The sequence below is a fragment of the Melospiza georgiana genome, chromosome Z (assembly GCF_028018845.1).
Source record: "Melospiza georgiana isolate bMelGeo1 chromosome Z, bMelGeo1.pri, whole genome shotgun sequence".
Taxonomy (NCBI): domain Eukaryota; kingdom Metazoa; phylum Chordata; class Aves; order Passeriformes; family Passerellidae; genus Melospiza; species Melospiza georgiana.
Window position 1 is genome coordinate 2,114,101 of NC_080465.1, and position 20,139 is coordinate 2,134,239.

Sequence of the window (20,139 nt, forward strand, 5' to 3'; positions counted from 1 at the left end):
TGCTTGTAATGAAAAATGATTCACCAGTTGAATCCCTTTTTAATAAGATTTTTTTTTTCCTCAACTACAGTTTAAATGATTTGTCAAATGCTTGTTATATAAATAGCCAATTATTTTAATAAGGTTCATTGGAAACGCCAGGAATAGTTGCCCTGAAGATGTACTTCTACAGTGTAAAATTAAATGGTAAGTTACTTAATGGGACGAAGGTTTTCATGCCAGTATTCATTAAAAGTAATTAAAAATGAAAAATCTGCTTCAATACATATTAAAACTTTTAAAGTACCAACTCCTTTAAAACTAATAAGGAACATCCTGGCTAGGCTATTGCAAAAATTCATTAGGTTAAAATTAACTCAGATGAAAAGCCATTAAATAGGCATTTAAACAGGTAAATAGAAGATCAGGAAATACTGACTAGTCCCGTGTTGGAAGTATGACTCCACAGAGAACATTGTAATAACTTTTCAGTGGCTATAAGGAAAAGATAAGTATTTTGCATAATAGAGAGTAGGTACCTATGCTGAGTATAATTTCACTGCATGGTCTATTTTATGAGAGTTCTCAAAATTGAAACAGGGATGAAAAATTATGTAAAAATACAAAAAAAAAAAAATCTTGTCAACAGCATGAGATATATCACTACTGTGGCAACATTTCTTGTAGAGCCCTGTCTGATTTTAAACCCTTTGAAGTAGACAATTTAAAGTAGAAATGTATTCTAGAATGTCTTTTCCTTTATTATTTTTTAAATTATTGTTTTTCCAGTAGTTTTACATTTAATCCTAGCATTCTGAAACCTGTGATTATAGTTATATTATTGTATGGAAATGAAATCACTTCAAAACTTTAAATTTAATTTTGAATTTTTTTTAAGTAAGGGTAGCATAGGTAAGTGCAACAATGTAATGCAAAGAACGATAGGAAAATGCTATAGACAATAAATTGATTTTAAACTGGACTTCTAAATACATGCCCCTATTAATTTCACTGCTACTATGACACAATATCTGTAACTATAATATTGAACAGAAGTGTAAATGGCAGGTGGAAAAGATGAAAAATTAAATGGTGGAGAAAGAAATTAGTCATCCTAAAAAATGCTAGTTTGTCTAAATTAAGGATTTTACTTCCCATATGCAATTTAAGAAGGTATAAATTAAAATAAAGATAGTCTTTCCTTTTTATTTTCTCAGAGCCTGGATTTTTACAAATCAAAATGAAGAGGATCTAACTATATATTCCAATTTTCCTGAAACTACTTGACCTAGATATATTTTAGACCCAATAGGAAGGGAAACAACACTGAATTGTTAACAGGTGGCATGAAATATCTTCTTTTATTTTTTAAGAAGTCTAGTTAGAGAAGTATGTTTAAAAATGTGTGCCCAAGAAGAGATAAAATTGCTTTGAAAAAAGAATGTGAGAATGGTTGGAGAAGCAGTTTCTGAAGGAATTCTAGGCAGGAGCTCCAGGACAATATAATATAAAATACAAAAATATTTGTAGTGAATGTTTCAGGAAGAATCCTGACAGACAGCCCTGTGGTGGATTATCCCAGGTTTCAATATTTTTAAAGAAAACCCAAAATACTTCCCAAAACAGTTGTGTTTCAAAATAAAACTGTTATATAGCTGACAATGTGCTCAAGTGTCTTTGCTTTTGGAAGCTGGTGTGACATAGTGTGGACGAAAAGATAATATGGAATAATTACAGTAATAATTACAGGAATAATTACAGAATAATTACATTTTCCTCCTCCTGTAAAAATACAGGAGGAGGAAAAAGCTTTATATGGAATTATGAGATCAGGGGCAATACAATGCTTAACCTCTAAGTGTGGAAGAGCAAGAGGTCTGTACTTTTTTGTCTCCAGTGTAAAGCAGTTTTTCTCTCTTTTTGAAGATCGCAAAAGAAGGATATCTGAATAGTGAATCCCTTCAGCATGGCACATAGCACTTCAAGTTTCCTGCAGGTTCTTTTGGCACAGTGTTTTCAGAGCCTTCTGTGGTCAGGAAACTGGCTTTGAAAAAGCAAAGGAAACCTCTGAATTGTACCAGATGCCGGTCCTGCGTGGAATGTTAACACATCCAATTCGGATATTTAATATATAGTATATACTAAATTCCTGTATTTCACAGGAATATGCCACATTATTTGTAAAAGTTTCACACCAGTGTTGAGCCAAACACGTGCTAGTGCTTGTTTTTGCATAATCCTAATTAAGTCAAGGATCAGTTATAGCTGAAGCTACAGTTTATCTGTTTATGTAAATTACAAACAAACATTCATTTGGAACATGTTAGAGACCTTCTTAAACCTCTAATTAAGATTATTAAGATAAATTATTATTGTGACAATTATATATACATTCCATATCTTTAGCCAAAAATTGAAGGTCATCCACCTGTGCTTTTTCTGATGCATTTTCATTCTGTTTAGACACATTTATTTACTTATTTATTTATTAGCTTTCTAGGGAAAAAAAACCAAAAACAGCAAGTTAATCTAATTTAGGAGATCTTTACAGTTTAGGCTTGTTTTTATAAATGGTATGAATATGAGGAAGAATGCTTGGATTTGGGGTTTTTTTTTGGTAAACATTTTAACTAAAATATTTTACTCTTAAAGAAGATGTGTATTTCCATATGTGAATTGCTGCAATCCTTCAAATTTTATCATATCACTGAGTAGCTCACTGTTAAGATAATTTTATTAAATTTCAGTTTCTCATGAGCCAGACTATTTGCCAAATAAAACCAGTATAATTTCATTCTTTTCAATGGAGTTCTGCCATTCAGTATTTCTTAAAAATACTTGGTCCTTGAGCAATAAAATATTTGGTGCAAATAAAAAATAAGAGTGTATAAGCCGAGTTTCATAATATTAGGAAATTAATAATAAAAACTTTGAATATCTGAAAGATCAAGCTTGAATGATAACAAGGTACTACAAAATTCTGCAAGCAAGATCATACATTTTCTGTGAACTCAGTGATATGGTTTTGACGTGTGTAATTTAATCATTCAGGACCGATACACAATAAAGAAAAGACACCTAGAATGCATTTTAAAAATCTATAAAGAACCATCAAGCAACTACAAGAATAGCTTAACTTAAACCCCAAAGAAAGATAATTATAAAGATATTAAAACTTTAAGATAATTATTCCATATTATCTTTTTGTCCACATTATGTCATACCAGCTTCCAAAAGTAAAGATATTTGAGCACATTGTCAGCTATATAACAGTTTTATTTTGAAGCACAAATGTGTAGGGAAATATTTTGGGTTTTCTTTGAAAATATTGAAACCTGGGGCACAGGAGGGAGTGTGAAGTTACTCACATTGGGAGTTGCTCTTTATCCAATGTATGGCTGTGGGTCTTCACAGAAGCCAATTATAAAACAGATATAGCTAGATCATTTTTTTGTTCCTAAATTGTACTAAATGGTATCCTAAATTGACTTTGTTATGGGAAAGAAAAATATTTGCAACATTTATAAAGGATAAATGGATTTTGTTGGATCAATTCTCCTAATAAAGGCCATGCTGTCTTCCAGTGAAGACTCTTGAACAAAAATGCTGTTTCTGCGATTGGCCAACCACTTGATCATGATAGAAGACTGATTTTAAAACATGACTTAAGGCTGAGATGAGCAGCCTGAGTGTGATCCAGAAGCCAAAATGAGAACAAAACCAAAATATAAGGAAGGAATGTTCTGGTCAGCAGGGGAGAGCTTCAGGAAGCCTGCATGGCAAAAGGCAGTGCTGGACCAGAAACAAGGGCTCAGGTGGCAGGAACCAGGAATTTGGGCTGTGAAAAGAACAAACAGGCAGGGGACAGGAACAAGACACTGGTGTGAACTCACAGGCAAAGCACAAGGTGTGTTGGCCAAAAAAAAAATGCAGATAAATTGAGCTCATTGGTCCCTCCTTCAGAAAAAAAAGTCAGGTTTGTACCAAGTAGCTTCCTGAAGGACTCAAAGGGCTTTATGTAAGAGTTAAATTTTTAATTATGAGAGCTGCATAATTTAAATGCCCATTTCATGGGGGGTGATTTTTCAGGAAAATATGTGTGACTGTATTTAACAGGTAAAACCCAAAATGAGGGCTAGGCATTTTTAATAATATTGCATTTGCAAGTAGTTGTTTTATCAATGTTTTATTAAATAATTAGAGGATTAAATAAGTATCTATATGTATATAAAATCCATCAAAGGAAGAGAAAACCACAGAAATCTGCCCCTTGATGGTTTTCCAAGTCGCTATGTGACATAGCCAAGCTCTCTACTACTTTCCTAGTTTTGTTCTGGGGTGCAACACAACTGTGCTTCAAACAGAAGTCTGCTTAATAGCTTTGTGATTATGGATTGATATTAGGAGATAGGAAATTTAAATTTAATCATCTGCAGCATAAAAAGAAACCTTAGCATAGGCTTTGTTTCCTAATCAACTCTCTCAGCCCTTCAAGCTATATCTTTCAAGGAACAAACTGTTTACAGAAAACTTCAGTTTTCCTGTTCCTGCATCATCCTGAATTTCAGAATCCCTCTTCAGTAGAGAAATCATGAGGGGTTGGGCATTTGGGTTTTTTGAGGCTGGGAGTTTTGGAGTGGTTTTGTTTGGGTTTTTTTGTCTCGTTTTGTTTGGGTTGGGGATGTTTTTGTTCTCCTTTGCTTTCTTCAGTTTGTTGGGTATTGCAGTTCCTCTTGGTTTTCTTTCATTTCCTTTAGTGTTGCTTGTTTGTTTGTTGGTTTTTATCTAACTGAACACTATCTAGAGATCCAGACCTTCCCTCTGTCTTTTGATGAGTCCTTTTCACTCAGTGTTTATCAGTTCCACCGCCTCCCTCTGTGAGGAACTCAGATTTCTCTGGCAGCACCCAGGTCCCTGCATTTTATTTGGTGCAAAGCAAAAGGATCTGCCTTGAGGCTAAGACCTAACCTTACCTGAAAAATTATGAGCATCCTGCAGTGATTTTTACTGTGCATTATTAATTTACATAAAAAGAAAACCTTTATCCTTCTTATGTAGGTAGATTATGTGGTTGGTGAAGAATTAGAATCTGATAACAGAGAGTTTTCTGCATGAGTCTTTATTGTCTGTAGGAGCAACTTCTCAAGAAACTCTGGTATTTAAAAATTTCTAGTGAAATTTACTTCTTGTCATGGTAACATAACAAAGTTTATGTTTTCCAGAAGGAAGGAACACACCAGCTGGTGTAAAGTGTGTTATCAGAATTGGCACATCTGGGAATTTGAACATAAACTCACCACAATTCATAGAAACCATCCTTAATTAAATATTCTTCCTCTGCATGTTCAGTCAAATTAAATAATAACGGGAAAATATGTAATTCTGTAGAAGTTATTATTCAACACAAGGTAAAGAATGTTTTTCTATTCTTTAACAGGGTTTAGTTGATTTTCTTTTCGACTGAGCATGTCAGGCATGATGCGATGACCAGCCTTACCTCATTCTTTCATCAAATATGACATATTTGTTTGAACTGATGGGACTCAAGTTTCTGAAATTACTGGAAAAAAATCATTGTAGCAACCAAGTAACAAAGATAATAATTACCGACTTCCATCTTTCTGCTCTGATCCTTGCTTATTGCTCCATGAGGATGGAATATGAGGGTTGTTTTAAAAGGATGTGGTGCTCCAAGCTCAGTTTATATTTCTCCATCACCACACAGACAATATGGAATATTCTGGAAAGCTGTGCATTTTATCCTCCTATTTCAGGAAGAATGTAATAATAGGAAAAAAAAAATCTTGAGAAGATACTGTCTTTACACAGAAAAGCTTTTAAGAGGATAAATTACCACCTGCATAGTGGGAGATAGTTCATATGTTCACTTAATGTTTTTTAGTTCACAGTGACCTTGTTTTTTTTTACCCCACAAATGTGTTAGCCTGTATTAAAATGATGAATAACCTGATAAAAATGTAAGGTTAATGGGCTTTGCTTAAAAAGGCAAATAGGGAGCTGAAGAACCTTGTTAAATTTTATAAATACATATAAAGAATTTAATTTAGAACTGAGCAGGTCTGCTCTTTGGTCATTTCCCTTGGCAGGTATTATTTCTTGAACTCTAAGCTGTTACTCCTCTTGCTCAACTTTAATAGAAAAAATTCAGCTGACTCTAAAGTTTTATTATTGCCAGTAGGTAATATCTTTAAAAGCGAGAAATAGAAAAACATGAGGGGTTAAAAAGAGGCCCAGGGATCCATTGCCACCATTAATTTTAGCATAAAAATCTGAAAACCTTCCTATTTCACAGAAAACCTGTATCTGCATTTCTCTTCACAGAAATGGGAAGATTATCCTATTCACTGTATAAAACACTGATTTTTTGAATACAGATTCCTGGAAAATGAGAGAAAAAAAAAATCAAGTTGAAAGTACAGAAGTCACATACCCAAACTACCAAATCTCAAGAAACTTTGTTGACAGAACTGAATTCTGCTTCTCCTGAGCAAAGCTGTGTTGCATAAGATTTAGACATTTTCGTAGCATTTTCTTTAGTTAGTGGATGCCAGCAAAAGCAAAAAAAAAAACAAAAAACAAAAAACAAAAACAAACAAACAAAAAAAAACAAACAAAAAAAATCCAAAAAAACTCCAACCAAACAAACAAAGGCATTTTGGGGGCAGAAACAGATTCAACACAACAGCAAGGAGCATGACTTCAATTCCCAGTGATTTCCCCTATTATCTACCATGTTTTCTACCATATCTACCACATCCTGTATCCTCTTTAAAATATTTAACTTCAAAGGTGCAGTCCTTTTAAAATGGTGTGTAAAAACTATACAACATTTCCAGTCCATGCAGAACAAATATAAATGTGGAGACTGAGAACTTTAATTATGATGCATCAATACAATCCCCATGCCTATTTAATGTTGACTGAAAAATTCTATGTCACACTTGAGAAAAGGAATCTGATATTACACCTAAGGTTGCTACATTGAAAAACACAGGGGAGTTTTATTCTTGCAGAGTTTGACAAAGTGCACTGAAAAAGAGGAACTCAAGTGAGATTACCCACCTTTTCTGTCTTTTGAATTTAAAGCAATTTGCTGGCTTCTAGATTGAGTTATTACCTTCAATTTGCCCACTAACTCATTCACAGAAAGGGAATTTTTTTAGATGGTTAAACAGCCTTGTCAATTAGATGTTTAATGAATTTGAGATGAACTGAGACGCATCCTTAACTGGCATCTGTTGATACAGAAGTAACTACTTTCCTTGAAGTTGCAAGAATCTCTACTGATTGCTCCATTAGAGCTACTACAATTTGGTTTTTTTTCAATTTTTTTTCAGGCCAAACTTTTGGCCCTGATATCATCTGGAAGTTACAGTGGAAATCATTGAGCAAGACTTTGAATTATATTGTACTACAGGACATAATAAAACTTCTATCTCGTTTTTTCTTCTTTTTTAAAAATTCTTTTTAAACATGTGCATATTGCTTTTACCATTTCTCTCCTAATCATGGCATCCTTTTGTGTGTTTCCTGCAGATGTGAATGAATGTGAAGCTGAACCCTGCAGGAATGGTGGAATCTGCACAGATCTTGTGGCCAACTATTCCTGTGAATGTCCAGGTGAATTTATGGGAAGGAACTGCCAACAGAGTAAGTACAGCATGGTTTAAAACCATTATTTTTTTTATAATATAATATAATATAATATAATATAATATAATATAATATAATATAATATAATATAATATAATATAATATAATATAATATAATATAATATAATATAATATATATAATATAATATAATATAATATAATATAATATAATATAATATAATATAATATAATATAATATAATGTAATGTAATATAATATAATATATAAGATTATATTTTTACGGGGAAAATAAACAAAACCAAAACACTTTAATTTACTGTGAAAATACTTCTTTACAGAAGTATTTTATATATATATATATATATATATATATATATATATATATATATATAAAGAAACCTCAAAATAGCCAACTTATTCCCTTCAAAACTGAGGGAATTTCAGAGAGCAAATCTGTCACACATTCAAGTAAAGCATCTGAAATGATGGACACATTTTCAAAATGTATAATAAGTATCTATTGTTAAAGAAGAAGTAAAATAATGTAATTTAGAATAAAAACCAAAAAATACTATTCAGGCTGAGGTTTCATCTCATCAAAAATCCTGTCCTCAGCAATGTTTTGGCAGAAATCAACAAATGTAGGGAAGGGGCAAAAATATCTGTTATTTGCTCTGACATGTCTCTAGCCCCTGATATCTGAACCACTGCTTTGTGGGGAAGTCATTAATAGAATTAACAATCATTAATGGATTTGTCCTGGGAAAAACTTCACATGATTTTTTCAATAGCATTGACTATGGATGCACCATAAAGGTCTGATTCCTAAAGTTCTTCATGTATGATAGACTAGGTAATCCTGAAGACCAAAAATGACAAAAATAGAATAAACTGCTTTGGCACAAATTGCAATGTACCTTAATATTTAGGTATTAGAGGTTGTTGGGTTTTAAATGAGAGCCTGGGTGTTTTAGTCAAACAAAATATGTTAAAATTATGGTGTTTTGGGTAAAACTAATATAGTTCCAGTGTATCTTGCCATAAAAAGAAATAGGAAAATATTTGAGAGTTGGCTTTAGTTGGGTTTGGGTTTTACATACAGAATACCTGAAATACTAGGCTAATCCACATTGAAGAAAAGGAGCTCCTAGTGCAAGCAAAATCCTACTTCATGTAGCAAAAAAAAGAAAAAAGGTGTTACAAGTTGAATCATAAATAAATGAAAACATAACAAAAGCTGAAAAATATCAAATATCATAACAAAAGCTGAAAACATAACAGAGCTGAAAAATATTATTCTTTTTCCTGCCTTTACATTGTGGATGTATGGGGGAGAATGACAATGGGAAACAGGATGGACCAATAACAACAAATGTTTATTTGAAGTGGCTTCACTGAATTCCCAGATTTATACACAGCAGAAAAATATTTGAGGCATGCAACATAATGTGTATGTAGTTCTAGAGAGGAATAAAAGATGAAGATTTGCTTTGAGGTCTCTGTGGCTGCCAGAAAGAATTTATTAAAAAAAAAAACCAAACCAACCAAAGCTATTAAAGTGCTTGTCAGAATTTGCTGGTGAAGCAATTCATGCATTTCCTTATTAGGTGCAATTGAATTGCCATTTGGAATTCTACCAGGAATCTCACCCATCTCTTCAGAGTTTATCCCTTCTCTATTTTGGCTGCATCATGAGCACTGCTCAGATAATAGATCACATCAGCTCAATCTCCTGTTTTGCTGGGCATGGGGTAGTCAGAGCTATTACTTAAGTGATCATTGCATTTCCTGAACCATCATCTGTTATTTTATATCCTTTTTTTTAGATAGATGTATATGTAGCAATATGCAAAAATAACTTTGTGTGTGAAGTTGCATATCTCCTATATTAAACTGAATTAAGTTTTATGTGTCTGTATCTATAAGCACAAACATGCATTTGTGGTTTTGAGAGCATATAAGAGAAAGTATATATATGTACAAAAAAATTGAAGCTTTCCAGTTTATTGAAATAGTGAAAGAACTCTGCTGCTCTATTGCAAAATGTGTTATCCACACTCTGTGTTTCTGGGTCTTATTTTGAAGAATTCATACTGATGTAAATATAAATATATATAGTAATGTAAATATAAATATAAATAGTTTACCATCTCTATAACTTGCACTATACCATTTTCTATAGCTGGGATTGAAAATACTTTTTTTTCCCCCATTAGAAGTTTGGTTATGTCATCACACTTAATTATGTAATTACAAGTAGTTATTACACATTCTAATTACACCATCAAAGTTTTGCACATATTTACAGTAATCATATAATTAAATACTGTTATGCTAATTACGTAAATTACTGACTGCTGTCTCAGAATTACCTCACAACGCTCAAAGATTCCTGAGTCACATCACAGAATATGTAAAATATCCTTGATGTAGAATTAAAAAAAACCTGCAAAATTGGATCATACAAGCTGTTTTACAGGATGCATTTATAATAATTTATCTAGTTTTTTATAGCCCAAATATCACTGCTGTGCAACAAGGATTTATCATGTTACTCATCAGCCTCCTGTACTTTGTGCCAGACTCTTTTTCCTATACCTCCACCTAGGTTTTCCCTCTTATTTAATTCCACCATTTGATTTCACCACAATTAATTCCTCTTAGCCAATCCCCCAGATAACTCCCTTCCATTTTATCTCATGTGTGGCACTTTTCAGTTGTGAGACAACTGTTGTGCTGCACCCAGATCCTGGGATCCTTGTGTGACACCCATCTCAAATCCTTCTGAGCAGTCCCAAAAGCCTCTGGAATAACTAGTGCAGCTAGTCTCAGCTGGCCTGAGAAGGGAAGGGTTGAAACTGAACACTAAAATGAGATTTTAACCATATTTGGACCACCTTGACCATCCTCTCAGTCTGTTTCTGGCATGGATGAGATTCAGACTTGTTTATATTCAGTTTCTCCTTTTCCTTTCCTTTTCTTTTCTTTTCTTTTCTTTTCTTTTCTTTTCTTTTCTTTTCTTTTCTTTTCTTTTCTTTTCTTTTCTTTTCTTTTCTTTTCTTTTCCTTTCTTTTCTTTTCTTTTCTTTTCTTTTCTTTTCTTTTCTTTTCTTTTCTTTTCTTTTCTTTTCTTTTCTTTTCTTTTCTTTTCTTTTCTTTTCTTTTCTTTTCTTTTCTTTTCTTTTCTTTCTTTTCTTTTCTTTTTCTTTTTCTTTTCTCTCCCTCTCTCTCTCTCTGTCTTTCTTTTCCTCTCCTATTAGCTATGGCTGGTTTTAGCAATTCAGGCATAAATGGTATTTAAACCAGCTGCTTCTCATTTAAAGCAGAAATGAGGATGAGGCAAAATCAGGGTAAAGTGGAGTGTGAGAGCACTGACAGCCTGAAAACAAATTCAGCCATTCTGGAATGAGCTTATCAGCTTGCTAAGAGACACTTCAACAAACATCTAGTATTTACAGAATCTGCCTGCAGATGTTTAGCAAACACAGAATGGGAAGCAAGAACCTTTTCCCATCTTCTGAATGTAAAATTTAACCTATTTTGATTCCATATTACTTCCCAGATTTCTAAGGCCCCAGAATTTCCTTGATGCAGCTGCATCTCTTTCTGCTCTCCCACTCTCTGAAGCAATTTCTTGCTCCTGTGTTGAATTCAATCAATTATGATCATGTTCATTACAACTTTCCTTAGTCTTGTAGTATCCATAAATAAAATACTGTTTCCAAGACAGTTTCTCCTGTGGTTGGAGGGTTTTTTGGTTTTGTTTTTTTTTAATTTGGTGGATCACAGCATTCTCTTGCAGGCACTTTCATCACGGTCAGGATGTTTACATTACTCAGTGCCAATCTGTATTGTTAAAATCTCCCATTATCAGCGTGGGTGGAGAATTGCAGAAATATGTAAGCATTTGCACAGGTGACTTTTTTGATCACGTTCCCTTCCATTTTAATGTTTTTAATCTTGGCAGTGGACAACTTACAATTCCACCACTGTGCATCTTGGAGCTCTGTTTTGCTAAATGCCAGGAGTTTCTGCCATTAAAGCATATGGCAATTCTTCCTATGTTTCTTTCTTTAAATATCTAGATCAAAATAGTCACTATAAATATTTCTTTACATATACTGTGGCCCCTTCACCTCCTTTTCTGTGGATTCAACATGCCCATATGTAGGAGAACTGCATTCAAAGCAAGTGCAGCAATTTATTTATTTGTCTGGCATGTCAGAAATCCTGCTAAGCGGTGTACCTCCACCTTGTTTTCACTGATTTCCTCTGCTTTTATGGTTTAGTACACTGTTGTGTTTCTCTTGCTCTTGGTTGCCTCCTGCCTTCCTCTCTGTGGAAATCAAAGTGGCGTTTTCTTTCCATTCACATGAAAATGCCTGTCTTTTTAGCTTAAAAAATTATCTGAAGATATGACAGATCTAGGCATAAAGAGATGTTCAAGACTTCTGCTTACATGCAGCTTTACACTCCCAGACTAGATGGCTTCATCCAAAGCACACTAATACATTATGATTTTAGAATTTTCCTTCTCTCAAAATTATACCTGGGGCAAGACCCTGCAGCTCACATGATTTATAGTATGGGATAAATAACTATTTTACAGTATCTTTTCTAACAGACCCTTATTCCTTTTTCATGCCACCTGTATTAAACTTCTGTGTCCTCAAGGCAGAGTGTTGGGCATTTTTGGCTTCAGATGCTTGTCCTTTGAACTCCTCAGCTTGATGCTCATACTCTTGGGTGAATTTTGGGTATTTCTGTCTTACAGATGAAGCTCTGACCAGCCCTGGCCCAGCAGGGTCCAGGGTTGATAAATCCTCCATGCTTAGGTTCAGAAAAACCCTACTCAAAACAGGCATAAGGGCTTAAAAAGTGCACAGGCAAAATGAAACCATTTATGAAACATGAAAAAGCTGTGATTTCTGGGGAAATTGCTGGGAAAAATTTTGCCTTCCAGGAAATCTCTGTTTTCAAAATATGGATAGAAATCGGAATTTCACCACTTTCTGAAATCAGTGAATGTGGTTAGGGGCTTTGTGGTGAAGTCAGATCATGCAATTGACCTGTTAAAATTAAGCTGCTAAGAACTGAATGGTAAGGAAGACCCCATTGCATATGTGAGTTATTTCCAGATTACCTGCTGGGGAACCTTGGTTTCAAGGCCTGAGATTCTTTGTTCACCTTCAGTAACGTCTTGGTTTGAAAAGCCAGGTGTCTGCCAAGGAAGGCAGGAGCCTCCCCTGAAATGGAAAATGTAAATCCCTCTCTCTGAATTATTCTAAGTTTGAAATTAAGGGGCTCTCAGGCAAAGATATGGGAGTAGGAGTAACAGTTCTGCACTAGGAAAATTAAAAATATGAATGCAATAGTACAAAAACAAACGACTGACAGGGTCAGTGGTAGAGCAGTCCCTGCCCCCTGAGTGCCAGGGGGTGCCCCAGCCCCATCCCACGGGGGCTCAGCCCTCCTGCAGCCCCAGCTGTGGCTCTGCTGCAGCAGGGATCCTGCACAAGGGGGGAGTTTTCCTCTGCAGCTCCAGGGCTGCTGCAGATGGGCCTGGGCTCCCTCTGGCCATGCAGGGCAGCAGAAAGCTGCTCCTCTGGCAGCGCAGGGGGCAGAGGCTGCTGGGGTGTCCCAAAGCTCAGATTGGATCCAGGCAGGAATGCTTGGCTCCTCCCCTGGGCGGGGCATCTCCCCATGGGATGGTGGGATTGGATCAGCCCTGCAGGGACACTCCCTGGCCATGGACAGAAGGTGATTAATGATGAATGGCCCATGGACAGCAGAGAGCTCCTGGAGGGAGGATTGGCTGTGGGAGAGATAAAGAACACTGCCCCGTGAACAGCAGAGAACTGCCCCACCTCTGGCAGATGGAAATAGAACACACATCTTGCATTTCCAACCTAAAACCAGTAAATACTTTGAGCTTGCAGTGAGCCACTGTGAAACCCTTCCCCTGCCAGGAATCAACACAAGTTCCCTAAATTACTGATTATCATGAAACTCTCTGACAATGACATTTAGGAGGGCATACTCTTCCCTACAGCTCAAAATATCAGTTTGACTAATTCTGAGATCAATGAATTATGAAGTTTGAGTTTAAGCTTATTCTTGATTGTTTTGAATGTGTGCCTATTTCATGATCTCAAATACTAAATATATGCATGTGTTGAACATAAAGTCAGAAGTCATTGAAATACAAAGCTGCACAAATATACCAATGAAGGAGTGGCAAGGGGGAATAAAAGAAGGTAATTAATAAAGCAGATCAGTTCTTTGATCCAGTGAACTTCACAGCCACACAGGTATTGGGCTGGTACAAAGGAATGGCAGGGGAAAGAGCCTGGGCATGAAATCAAAGCTTAACACCAGCTAAAAAATGTTAATCAAATGGTGATCTAATCAAGAAAGTAAAAACATTTCTTTAATTAATTTTTAAGGCAAGAGAAGAGTTTATTTAAATTTTAATATTTTTCTTGCTTTGTTTCACTTCAGAGATCATAGAATTTAAAAGCCAGTGTTGTCAGCTTATTGTCAGCGGAGGATAGACTGCAGAAAAATTTGGTAAATATGTGCATTCTTGCTAGTCATTATTTAGATGACAAATTCAGGACTTCCATGAAAAGATTAAGGACGTTTTATAGAAATGCATATATGTGTGTGCAGGTGTAGATGTATGTATATAAAATTATTAATCACAGAGAATTAATTTTTCAGTATCCTCAGGGTAGTTAATTTATCATTCACATGATATCCTTGTGGATTTATGGGATTATATGGGGTTAATCTCATACAAAAGAAATGATGAAAAAAAAATTGTGCCTAAAAGAATTTTATCCATTTAATATCAAGTTAATAGTACTAGTATGAGCTCCCTGGATTACAGAAATATCTCAGAGGAGAAACATATCAGAAATACACTCTGAAAGCGCAGGAGGGAGAATTTTTACATGTCAAATGTGACTTTAGGCCGTGTAATTCAACTCAACCTCAGTAATTTGTCCTTTTTTGAACATGCCATAAGAACAGAAGCAAAAAGTATTTCAAAAGTTGAATTTCTCCTTGAAAGGGAGGCTAACATCAGTAATAAGAATTCTGCTTTGTGCACATTTTTAACTATTTCAGCTAATGTTGAATGGAATACAATTTCTATATTTGCATTGGACAAAACCCCTCTTGAGCCCTTTTGCTGAAAATGATGATTTTTGCTGAATCTGCACCGCTCTCTGAATGTTGTCTGGCAGGCATTTCTGCTTTCCTTTGGTACAGAAGTGCAAAGAGGCAGAAAATGTTGTAGGAACGACAGAACACGTTGTCAACATTGACGTGTTCTCCCGGGCACTTCAATGACCTAGTGAGAAATATTAATCAAACTCCAACATCTCTAAAACCTTCAAGCAAAGCTCCAAACCCACCCCCCCCCTTCCACCAGGGACTTTCTCTGTCCAGAAAGGACACAGAGGTGTTGGCAAGAGCTGGCCTCAGCAGGTCAGAGCTGCAGTTCTGTCCAGCACAAAGGAGAAATGGGACTGATCTCGCCGTGTTTGCCGTGGAAGCAAAGTCCTCAGCCCCGTGCCTTCGGGCGCGTTTTCATCTTGCTGCTCTGGCACTGTGCAGGGGCATCTCCCTTTGAAAAGTAATTTCTCAATATCTTGTTTCCCTTTGAAAACTAATTTCTCAATATCTTGTTTTGATTAGGTGGGGGAGGATTCAGTCTTTACGTGGCAGAAACTCAGTGTAAAACGCTCGGGCAAGCCCTGAAGGCCCAATAGGAATATTTTAAAGGTGTAATTGTTTCCTTGCTCCGTGAGTCACCAAGTGCAATAATGGCTTTTGTGAGGAGTCAAAAGCCACAATATTAACTCAACCCTGCATTCAACCCTATATTATTGACTTTAGATAGAACCACCTTGTGGCAACTTTCCTGCCATGTTTTCTTACTTTAACCTGTGGATCTCCTTTTCTAAAGGGTTTGTGTCATTCTTGACTCAATTACCCTCAGCAAAAAGAGGATGGAGTCAGGGATTCCTTCTCCCTCTTTTCCTGCTGAGGGAGCACTGTGAATTTACCTTTTCACAGAGTCCCAGACACACAAAAAGAGTAGAGGAGAAAAAAAAAATCTTACCTTATAAACATGATCCACTGTTCCTTTGTTGGAAGAACTTTTATGTGCATTTTTATGTGTGGCAAAGTCTATGACAATGAATATTTCAGTATTTCTAAGCCTTAAAAGAAAAATTACAGCACTCCATTATTCTCAAAGTAGCCCTTATAGCCCCTTAAGTTCCTGGTCTGGTCAATAATGCACATTCTTTTTTTATGTCCTCACAGAAATGAAAAATAATTTGCAGGTAAGAAATTGGTACTATAAAAGAAATAAAAGCTGGACTGTAGACTGCAGAAGGAAGCTCAAAACAAATCACGGGTTATTATGACCAAAAAAAGCCTCCTAAAAGTATGGAATGAAAAACCACTAATGATTATAAACGTGTGAAAAGGGGTATATATTAAATATAAACATATAAGGGTGTATTAAATATAAAAAATTTACAGCTGCAGTCAATTTGAAAGAGTTCCCAGCAGCCAAGTCACGGGAACATTTTTGAAATACCTTATTTCAAGGCTTATTACATAAGATATTGGGTATTTTTTTCCAAATAGATTGGCTGGGGAGGGTGGCTTGCCATAAGAATTAGCCTGGTCTTGTTTGCTGCTGCCCTTTGGTGGACACAGGAATCATCAATTTGAGTAAAATCATATCCAGGGCTGTACAAACTCCTCAAAATGAAACTGTCTGGAGCTCTGAAGTAGTTATGGAGCCGGGCACAGAGTGGAATTACAAGTGAGCGTGGCATAAACCTTGCAAAAACTTGGAGGTTTGAAAGCTGGCTCACGTTTTGGAATTTCATTTAGTCTTGGGGCTCGAACCAGGCTGTGAAACATGAAAATACAAGGGGGAAAAATTAAAAAAAAACAAAACAAAACCAAAAAACAAAAAAAAAAAAAAAAAACAAAAAAAAAACAAAAAAACAAAAAAAAAACAAAAAAAACCAAAACCAGAACGCAGTTCCACGAGCCCTAAATGAACTCAAACCTCCACTCCCAGCAGCACAGCTCTCCCACCTGCAGCTTTCAGGAGGGGAAGGAAATGAGAGGTGAGGGGAGGATCGCAGCTCCCGCTGCTCGGGACAGACTCGCGAGTGTGGTAGGATGCCTTCCAAGAAAAGCTGACAGAATTAACTCTTAGTTCAATTTTCCTTCATATCAGTGACTGTTTTCCTGTAATGTAATTTGGCCATCCCTTAGCTTGGTGCAAATAGACATTTTCCTTACAGAAAATATAATGTGAAATTTTACCTTTTAAAACGCATTAATATCCTTTGCTGATCCAGCAAAATCTGGCATACCTCACCCATAAACATGATTTCCTTCCATTGGCAAATCTGTGTATTTGAGAGAAACATTGCACGCCTTCACCGAAGATCAGTTTCAGTGCGTAGTTTGCAATATTATATTTATTGTTATTCTAATAATATCAATTCCCATTTATTTTCCTGCTGCTGAAATCTAATTGTGTAATTACACTCTTCCTGGTTTTTTTATGAAATTCAATTTTACCCATCTGTGATGTGAGCTTTCATTGTAGATGTAGCACAAAAAGTAACAGTGCTGTAATTCATTTCATCAAAGTTAGCAAAACACAAATAAGGCTGGGAAATGTACAACACTGAAAGCAAATTTGAACCTCATGTCCTCTCTGTGCAAAAAAAAAAGGATTATTTTTCTTCAGTAATTCTGAAAAATTCTCTTGTTCTTCTGGATAGGAGCTTCCATAGATGAAGGTGAACAATAATTTTATTGTTATTAATGAAACCTCTTCATCCTCTTTTTCTTGCCTCCTGGTCGCTCCACAATATCTTTCACAATGCCTTCTTCCCTTCCATCAGGTGTGGATCTGAGTGAATGTTTGGTTTTTAGACATAGGAAGATTTTTTTTTTTTTGTGATAAAAAAGGTCAGGTGGAAAATCCTCAAGAATCAAATTTCTTTCCCAAAGTGCACAATGGAATCAGTTCAGCCTCATCTCTGCTGAAGGTGTGGTGGGTTTTCCACTGAGTTTTCTGCAGGTGAAACGGGGCACAGGTCCTTTGAAAGCTGTGTTTAATCTTAGACACAAATATATATCTCCTGGAAGTAAAATGAGATTTAATAATGATGTGCAACATGATTGCCCCCTTTATATATGTTACATTTCTCTAGAATTGATTTCACATTGTTTTAAATATTGAAACACTATTTTTTGGGGTTGTTTGTTATTGGTATTTAGTGATGGAGAGTGCTAATTTCAGAGACTTTCCACACTTTGAAATAGTGGGGTGGGTGGAAAGCCTAATTTTTAGCCACCAAGTAGCCCAGCAACCACAACTTCAAAGTACAAGGAGAAGCAGGCCCAGTGAGTCACCAAATAATTGGGTGAATAATAATTTGGTGAATTACTGGGAAGGAACATTGGCAGAAGAGTGATTTTTGCTGAGATTAGGTCCTCTCACAAAAGGCATCTTGGGAAACAAATTTCCCTTCTCTGTCAATTCCCGTTGCAAGTGAATTAGCAAAACAGCCCCCAGTGTTGTGATGCTTGGGTCCCTGCAAACCCCAAAGGGATTGGAAGTCAGAAGGAATTTTACAAAGTGAGACTTCGACAGTAAAAATGTTAGGAAGCTTCTGGGGTCATACAAGAATTTTGCACTGGCACTGAGGACATGGGGTGAAGTGGATATTGGAAATTTAAAACTAATTTTTTTTCTCTCTCTTTTTTATCTTAAAGTTTTTTGATAAATCGTTATGGATAACTAATAGCTTGCTTTAGTACTATTCTCTTTTTTTTTTTTAATCAAAAGAACCAAACAGGTTGGCCCTGGTAGTAGCACTTCAATTTTGCCTTGTGCAGCTTTATATGAAATTTCCTAATAGACATATTATTGCCACAATAAGGACTCCTGGCTCACATTCAGATGGCAGAGTTTAAGGAATCAAGGGAAATTGGTGTATTTACACCTATTTATGTATTGCTGACAGGTAACATCACATTTGCCTTTTCTTGTAACATTTATGAATAGTTGTTTTTAAATAGATAATAGTGAAAGCTACAAGATCAATCTATGCCTCTTCAAACGCTTCGAAAAGCTTTTTGTAAGATTAGATGGGAAGATTTTCTCCACAATAAATTCAAATGTTTACACATGCTTTACTCTTAAAACAGAAATGCCAAATTATTTGGATTTTTGTGACTACATGATGTTACCTAAAACCTTGAAATGGAAACACCACAGTTATCTACTGGCTTCATTGAACACATTTATTTTTATTTCAGGAAAGAGGATATTATTGCTTAGTTTTTCAGCTGAGAAATGCAACCCTATTCTTGGTAATCCCCTAACAAACTTTTTTAATTTTTTCTGTATAAAATTAAATCATTGGCTAATTAAATTTCCTACAGAACACCAAGTAAAGAGCCTATAAACAACATTAAAAGGATATGCTTCTGAAAAAGTAGCTTTTTAACATTTACTTTCTGTTCTAATGGATGTATTCATTATGTATTCAGAATGTTTTCTTGGAGAGTTTATTTTTAAATACACTACTAATATGAATTAAAAAAAAAAAAAAAGGGATTCTTAGCTACATTCCCCTACCATGTTAGTGGTAAATTCTTAAGAATACAAAAATCCTCCATATTAGGTCAGGTATTTCATCTGGATGAGTCTCTGGCTGTGGTAATGACAATCATTTGACAAGAATATTAAAAGTACACCCCTGATCAGTCTCTTTAGTATCATCCTTGGATCTGCAGTGCCTGAATTTGTCCAGCTCCTTTTTGAACCCTTGGGTGCTGCATCGTCTGGAAGGCTCCGAAAGATCACAACCCACCACGCCAAGAATTACTTTTTTTTTAAAAAAAAAAAAAAAAAAACAGGCTAAGCTGATTTCTTGTGAATTTCAGCAAGTGCTCCCTAATTTCAGTAATGTCGAGGTGACAAGCAGCGCTGTATTCATCCTGCCAGTGTTTATGCAAAGCTCTGTTCCTCCTCATTCTCCAATCCTGCGCTCTTTGCCGCCGAAATGGCCATTTCCAATTTCAGTACAGTGCAGGCACGTTTTAGTGATTTTCTCTCTTCCCTTTGAGCACATTGAGGTTCATCTTTCGCTCTTCTGACCACTCAGTTTTCCGCGTCCTTCTGGAGCTGCCCATCATCAGAGCAGCGTTTGATCCAGAGAGCTTCAAATTGGACAATTTCCCCATCCACAGTTTCCTCCAGGTCGCTGATGAGTGAAGCTGACTCCAGCAGTGACCCCCAGGGAATGCCACTGGTAACATTTTGTCCTGAAAAAGACATTTTCTGTTCTGTAATTAGGCTCCTGGCTATAGCAGGGCCATTTCAGCCCTCCCTGGAAAGATGCTTTCATGTGGAACCTCATCAAGTGCCTTCTGCAAATCCAAGTGTGCTTGTTTCCACTGTATT

At 35.8% G+C, this 20,139-nt stretch overlaps 1 protein-coding gene across 2 annotated transcripts in view; it reads left to right on the forward strand.

Moving 5' to 3' along the window:
* Positions 1-20,139, forward strand: part of EDIL3 (EGF like repeats and discoidin domains 3) — a 237,446-nt gene that overhangs the window by 129,192 nt on the left and 88,115 nt on the right. For both annotated transcript variants that reach the window (XM_058044014.1, XM_058044015.1), the window contains one exon: positions 7,537-7,650. In XM_058044014.1, coding sequence (XP_057899997.1) covers positions 7,537-7,650 — 114 coding nt within the window. The remainder of the gene's footprint in view (positions 1-7,536; positions 7,651-20,139) is intronic.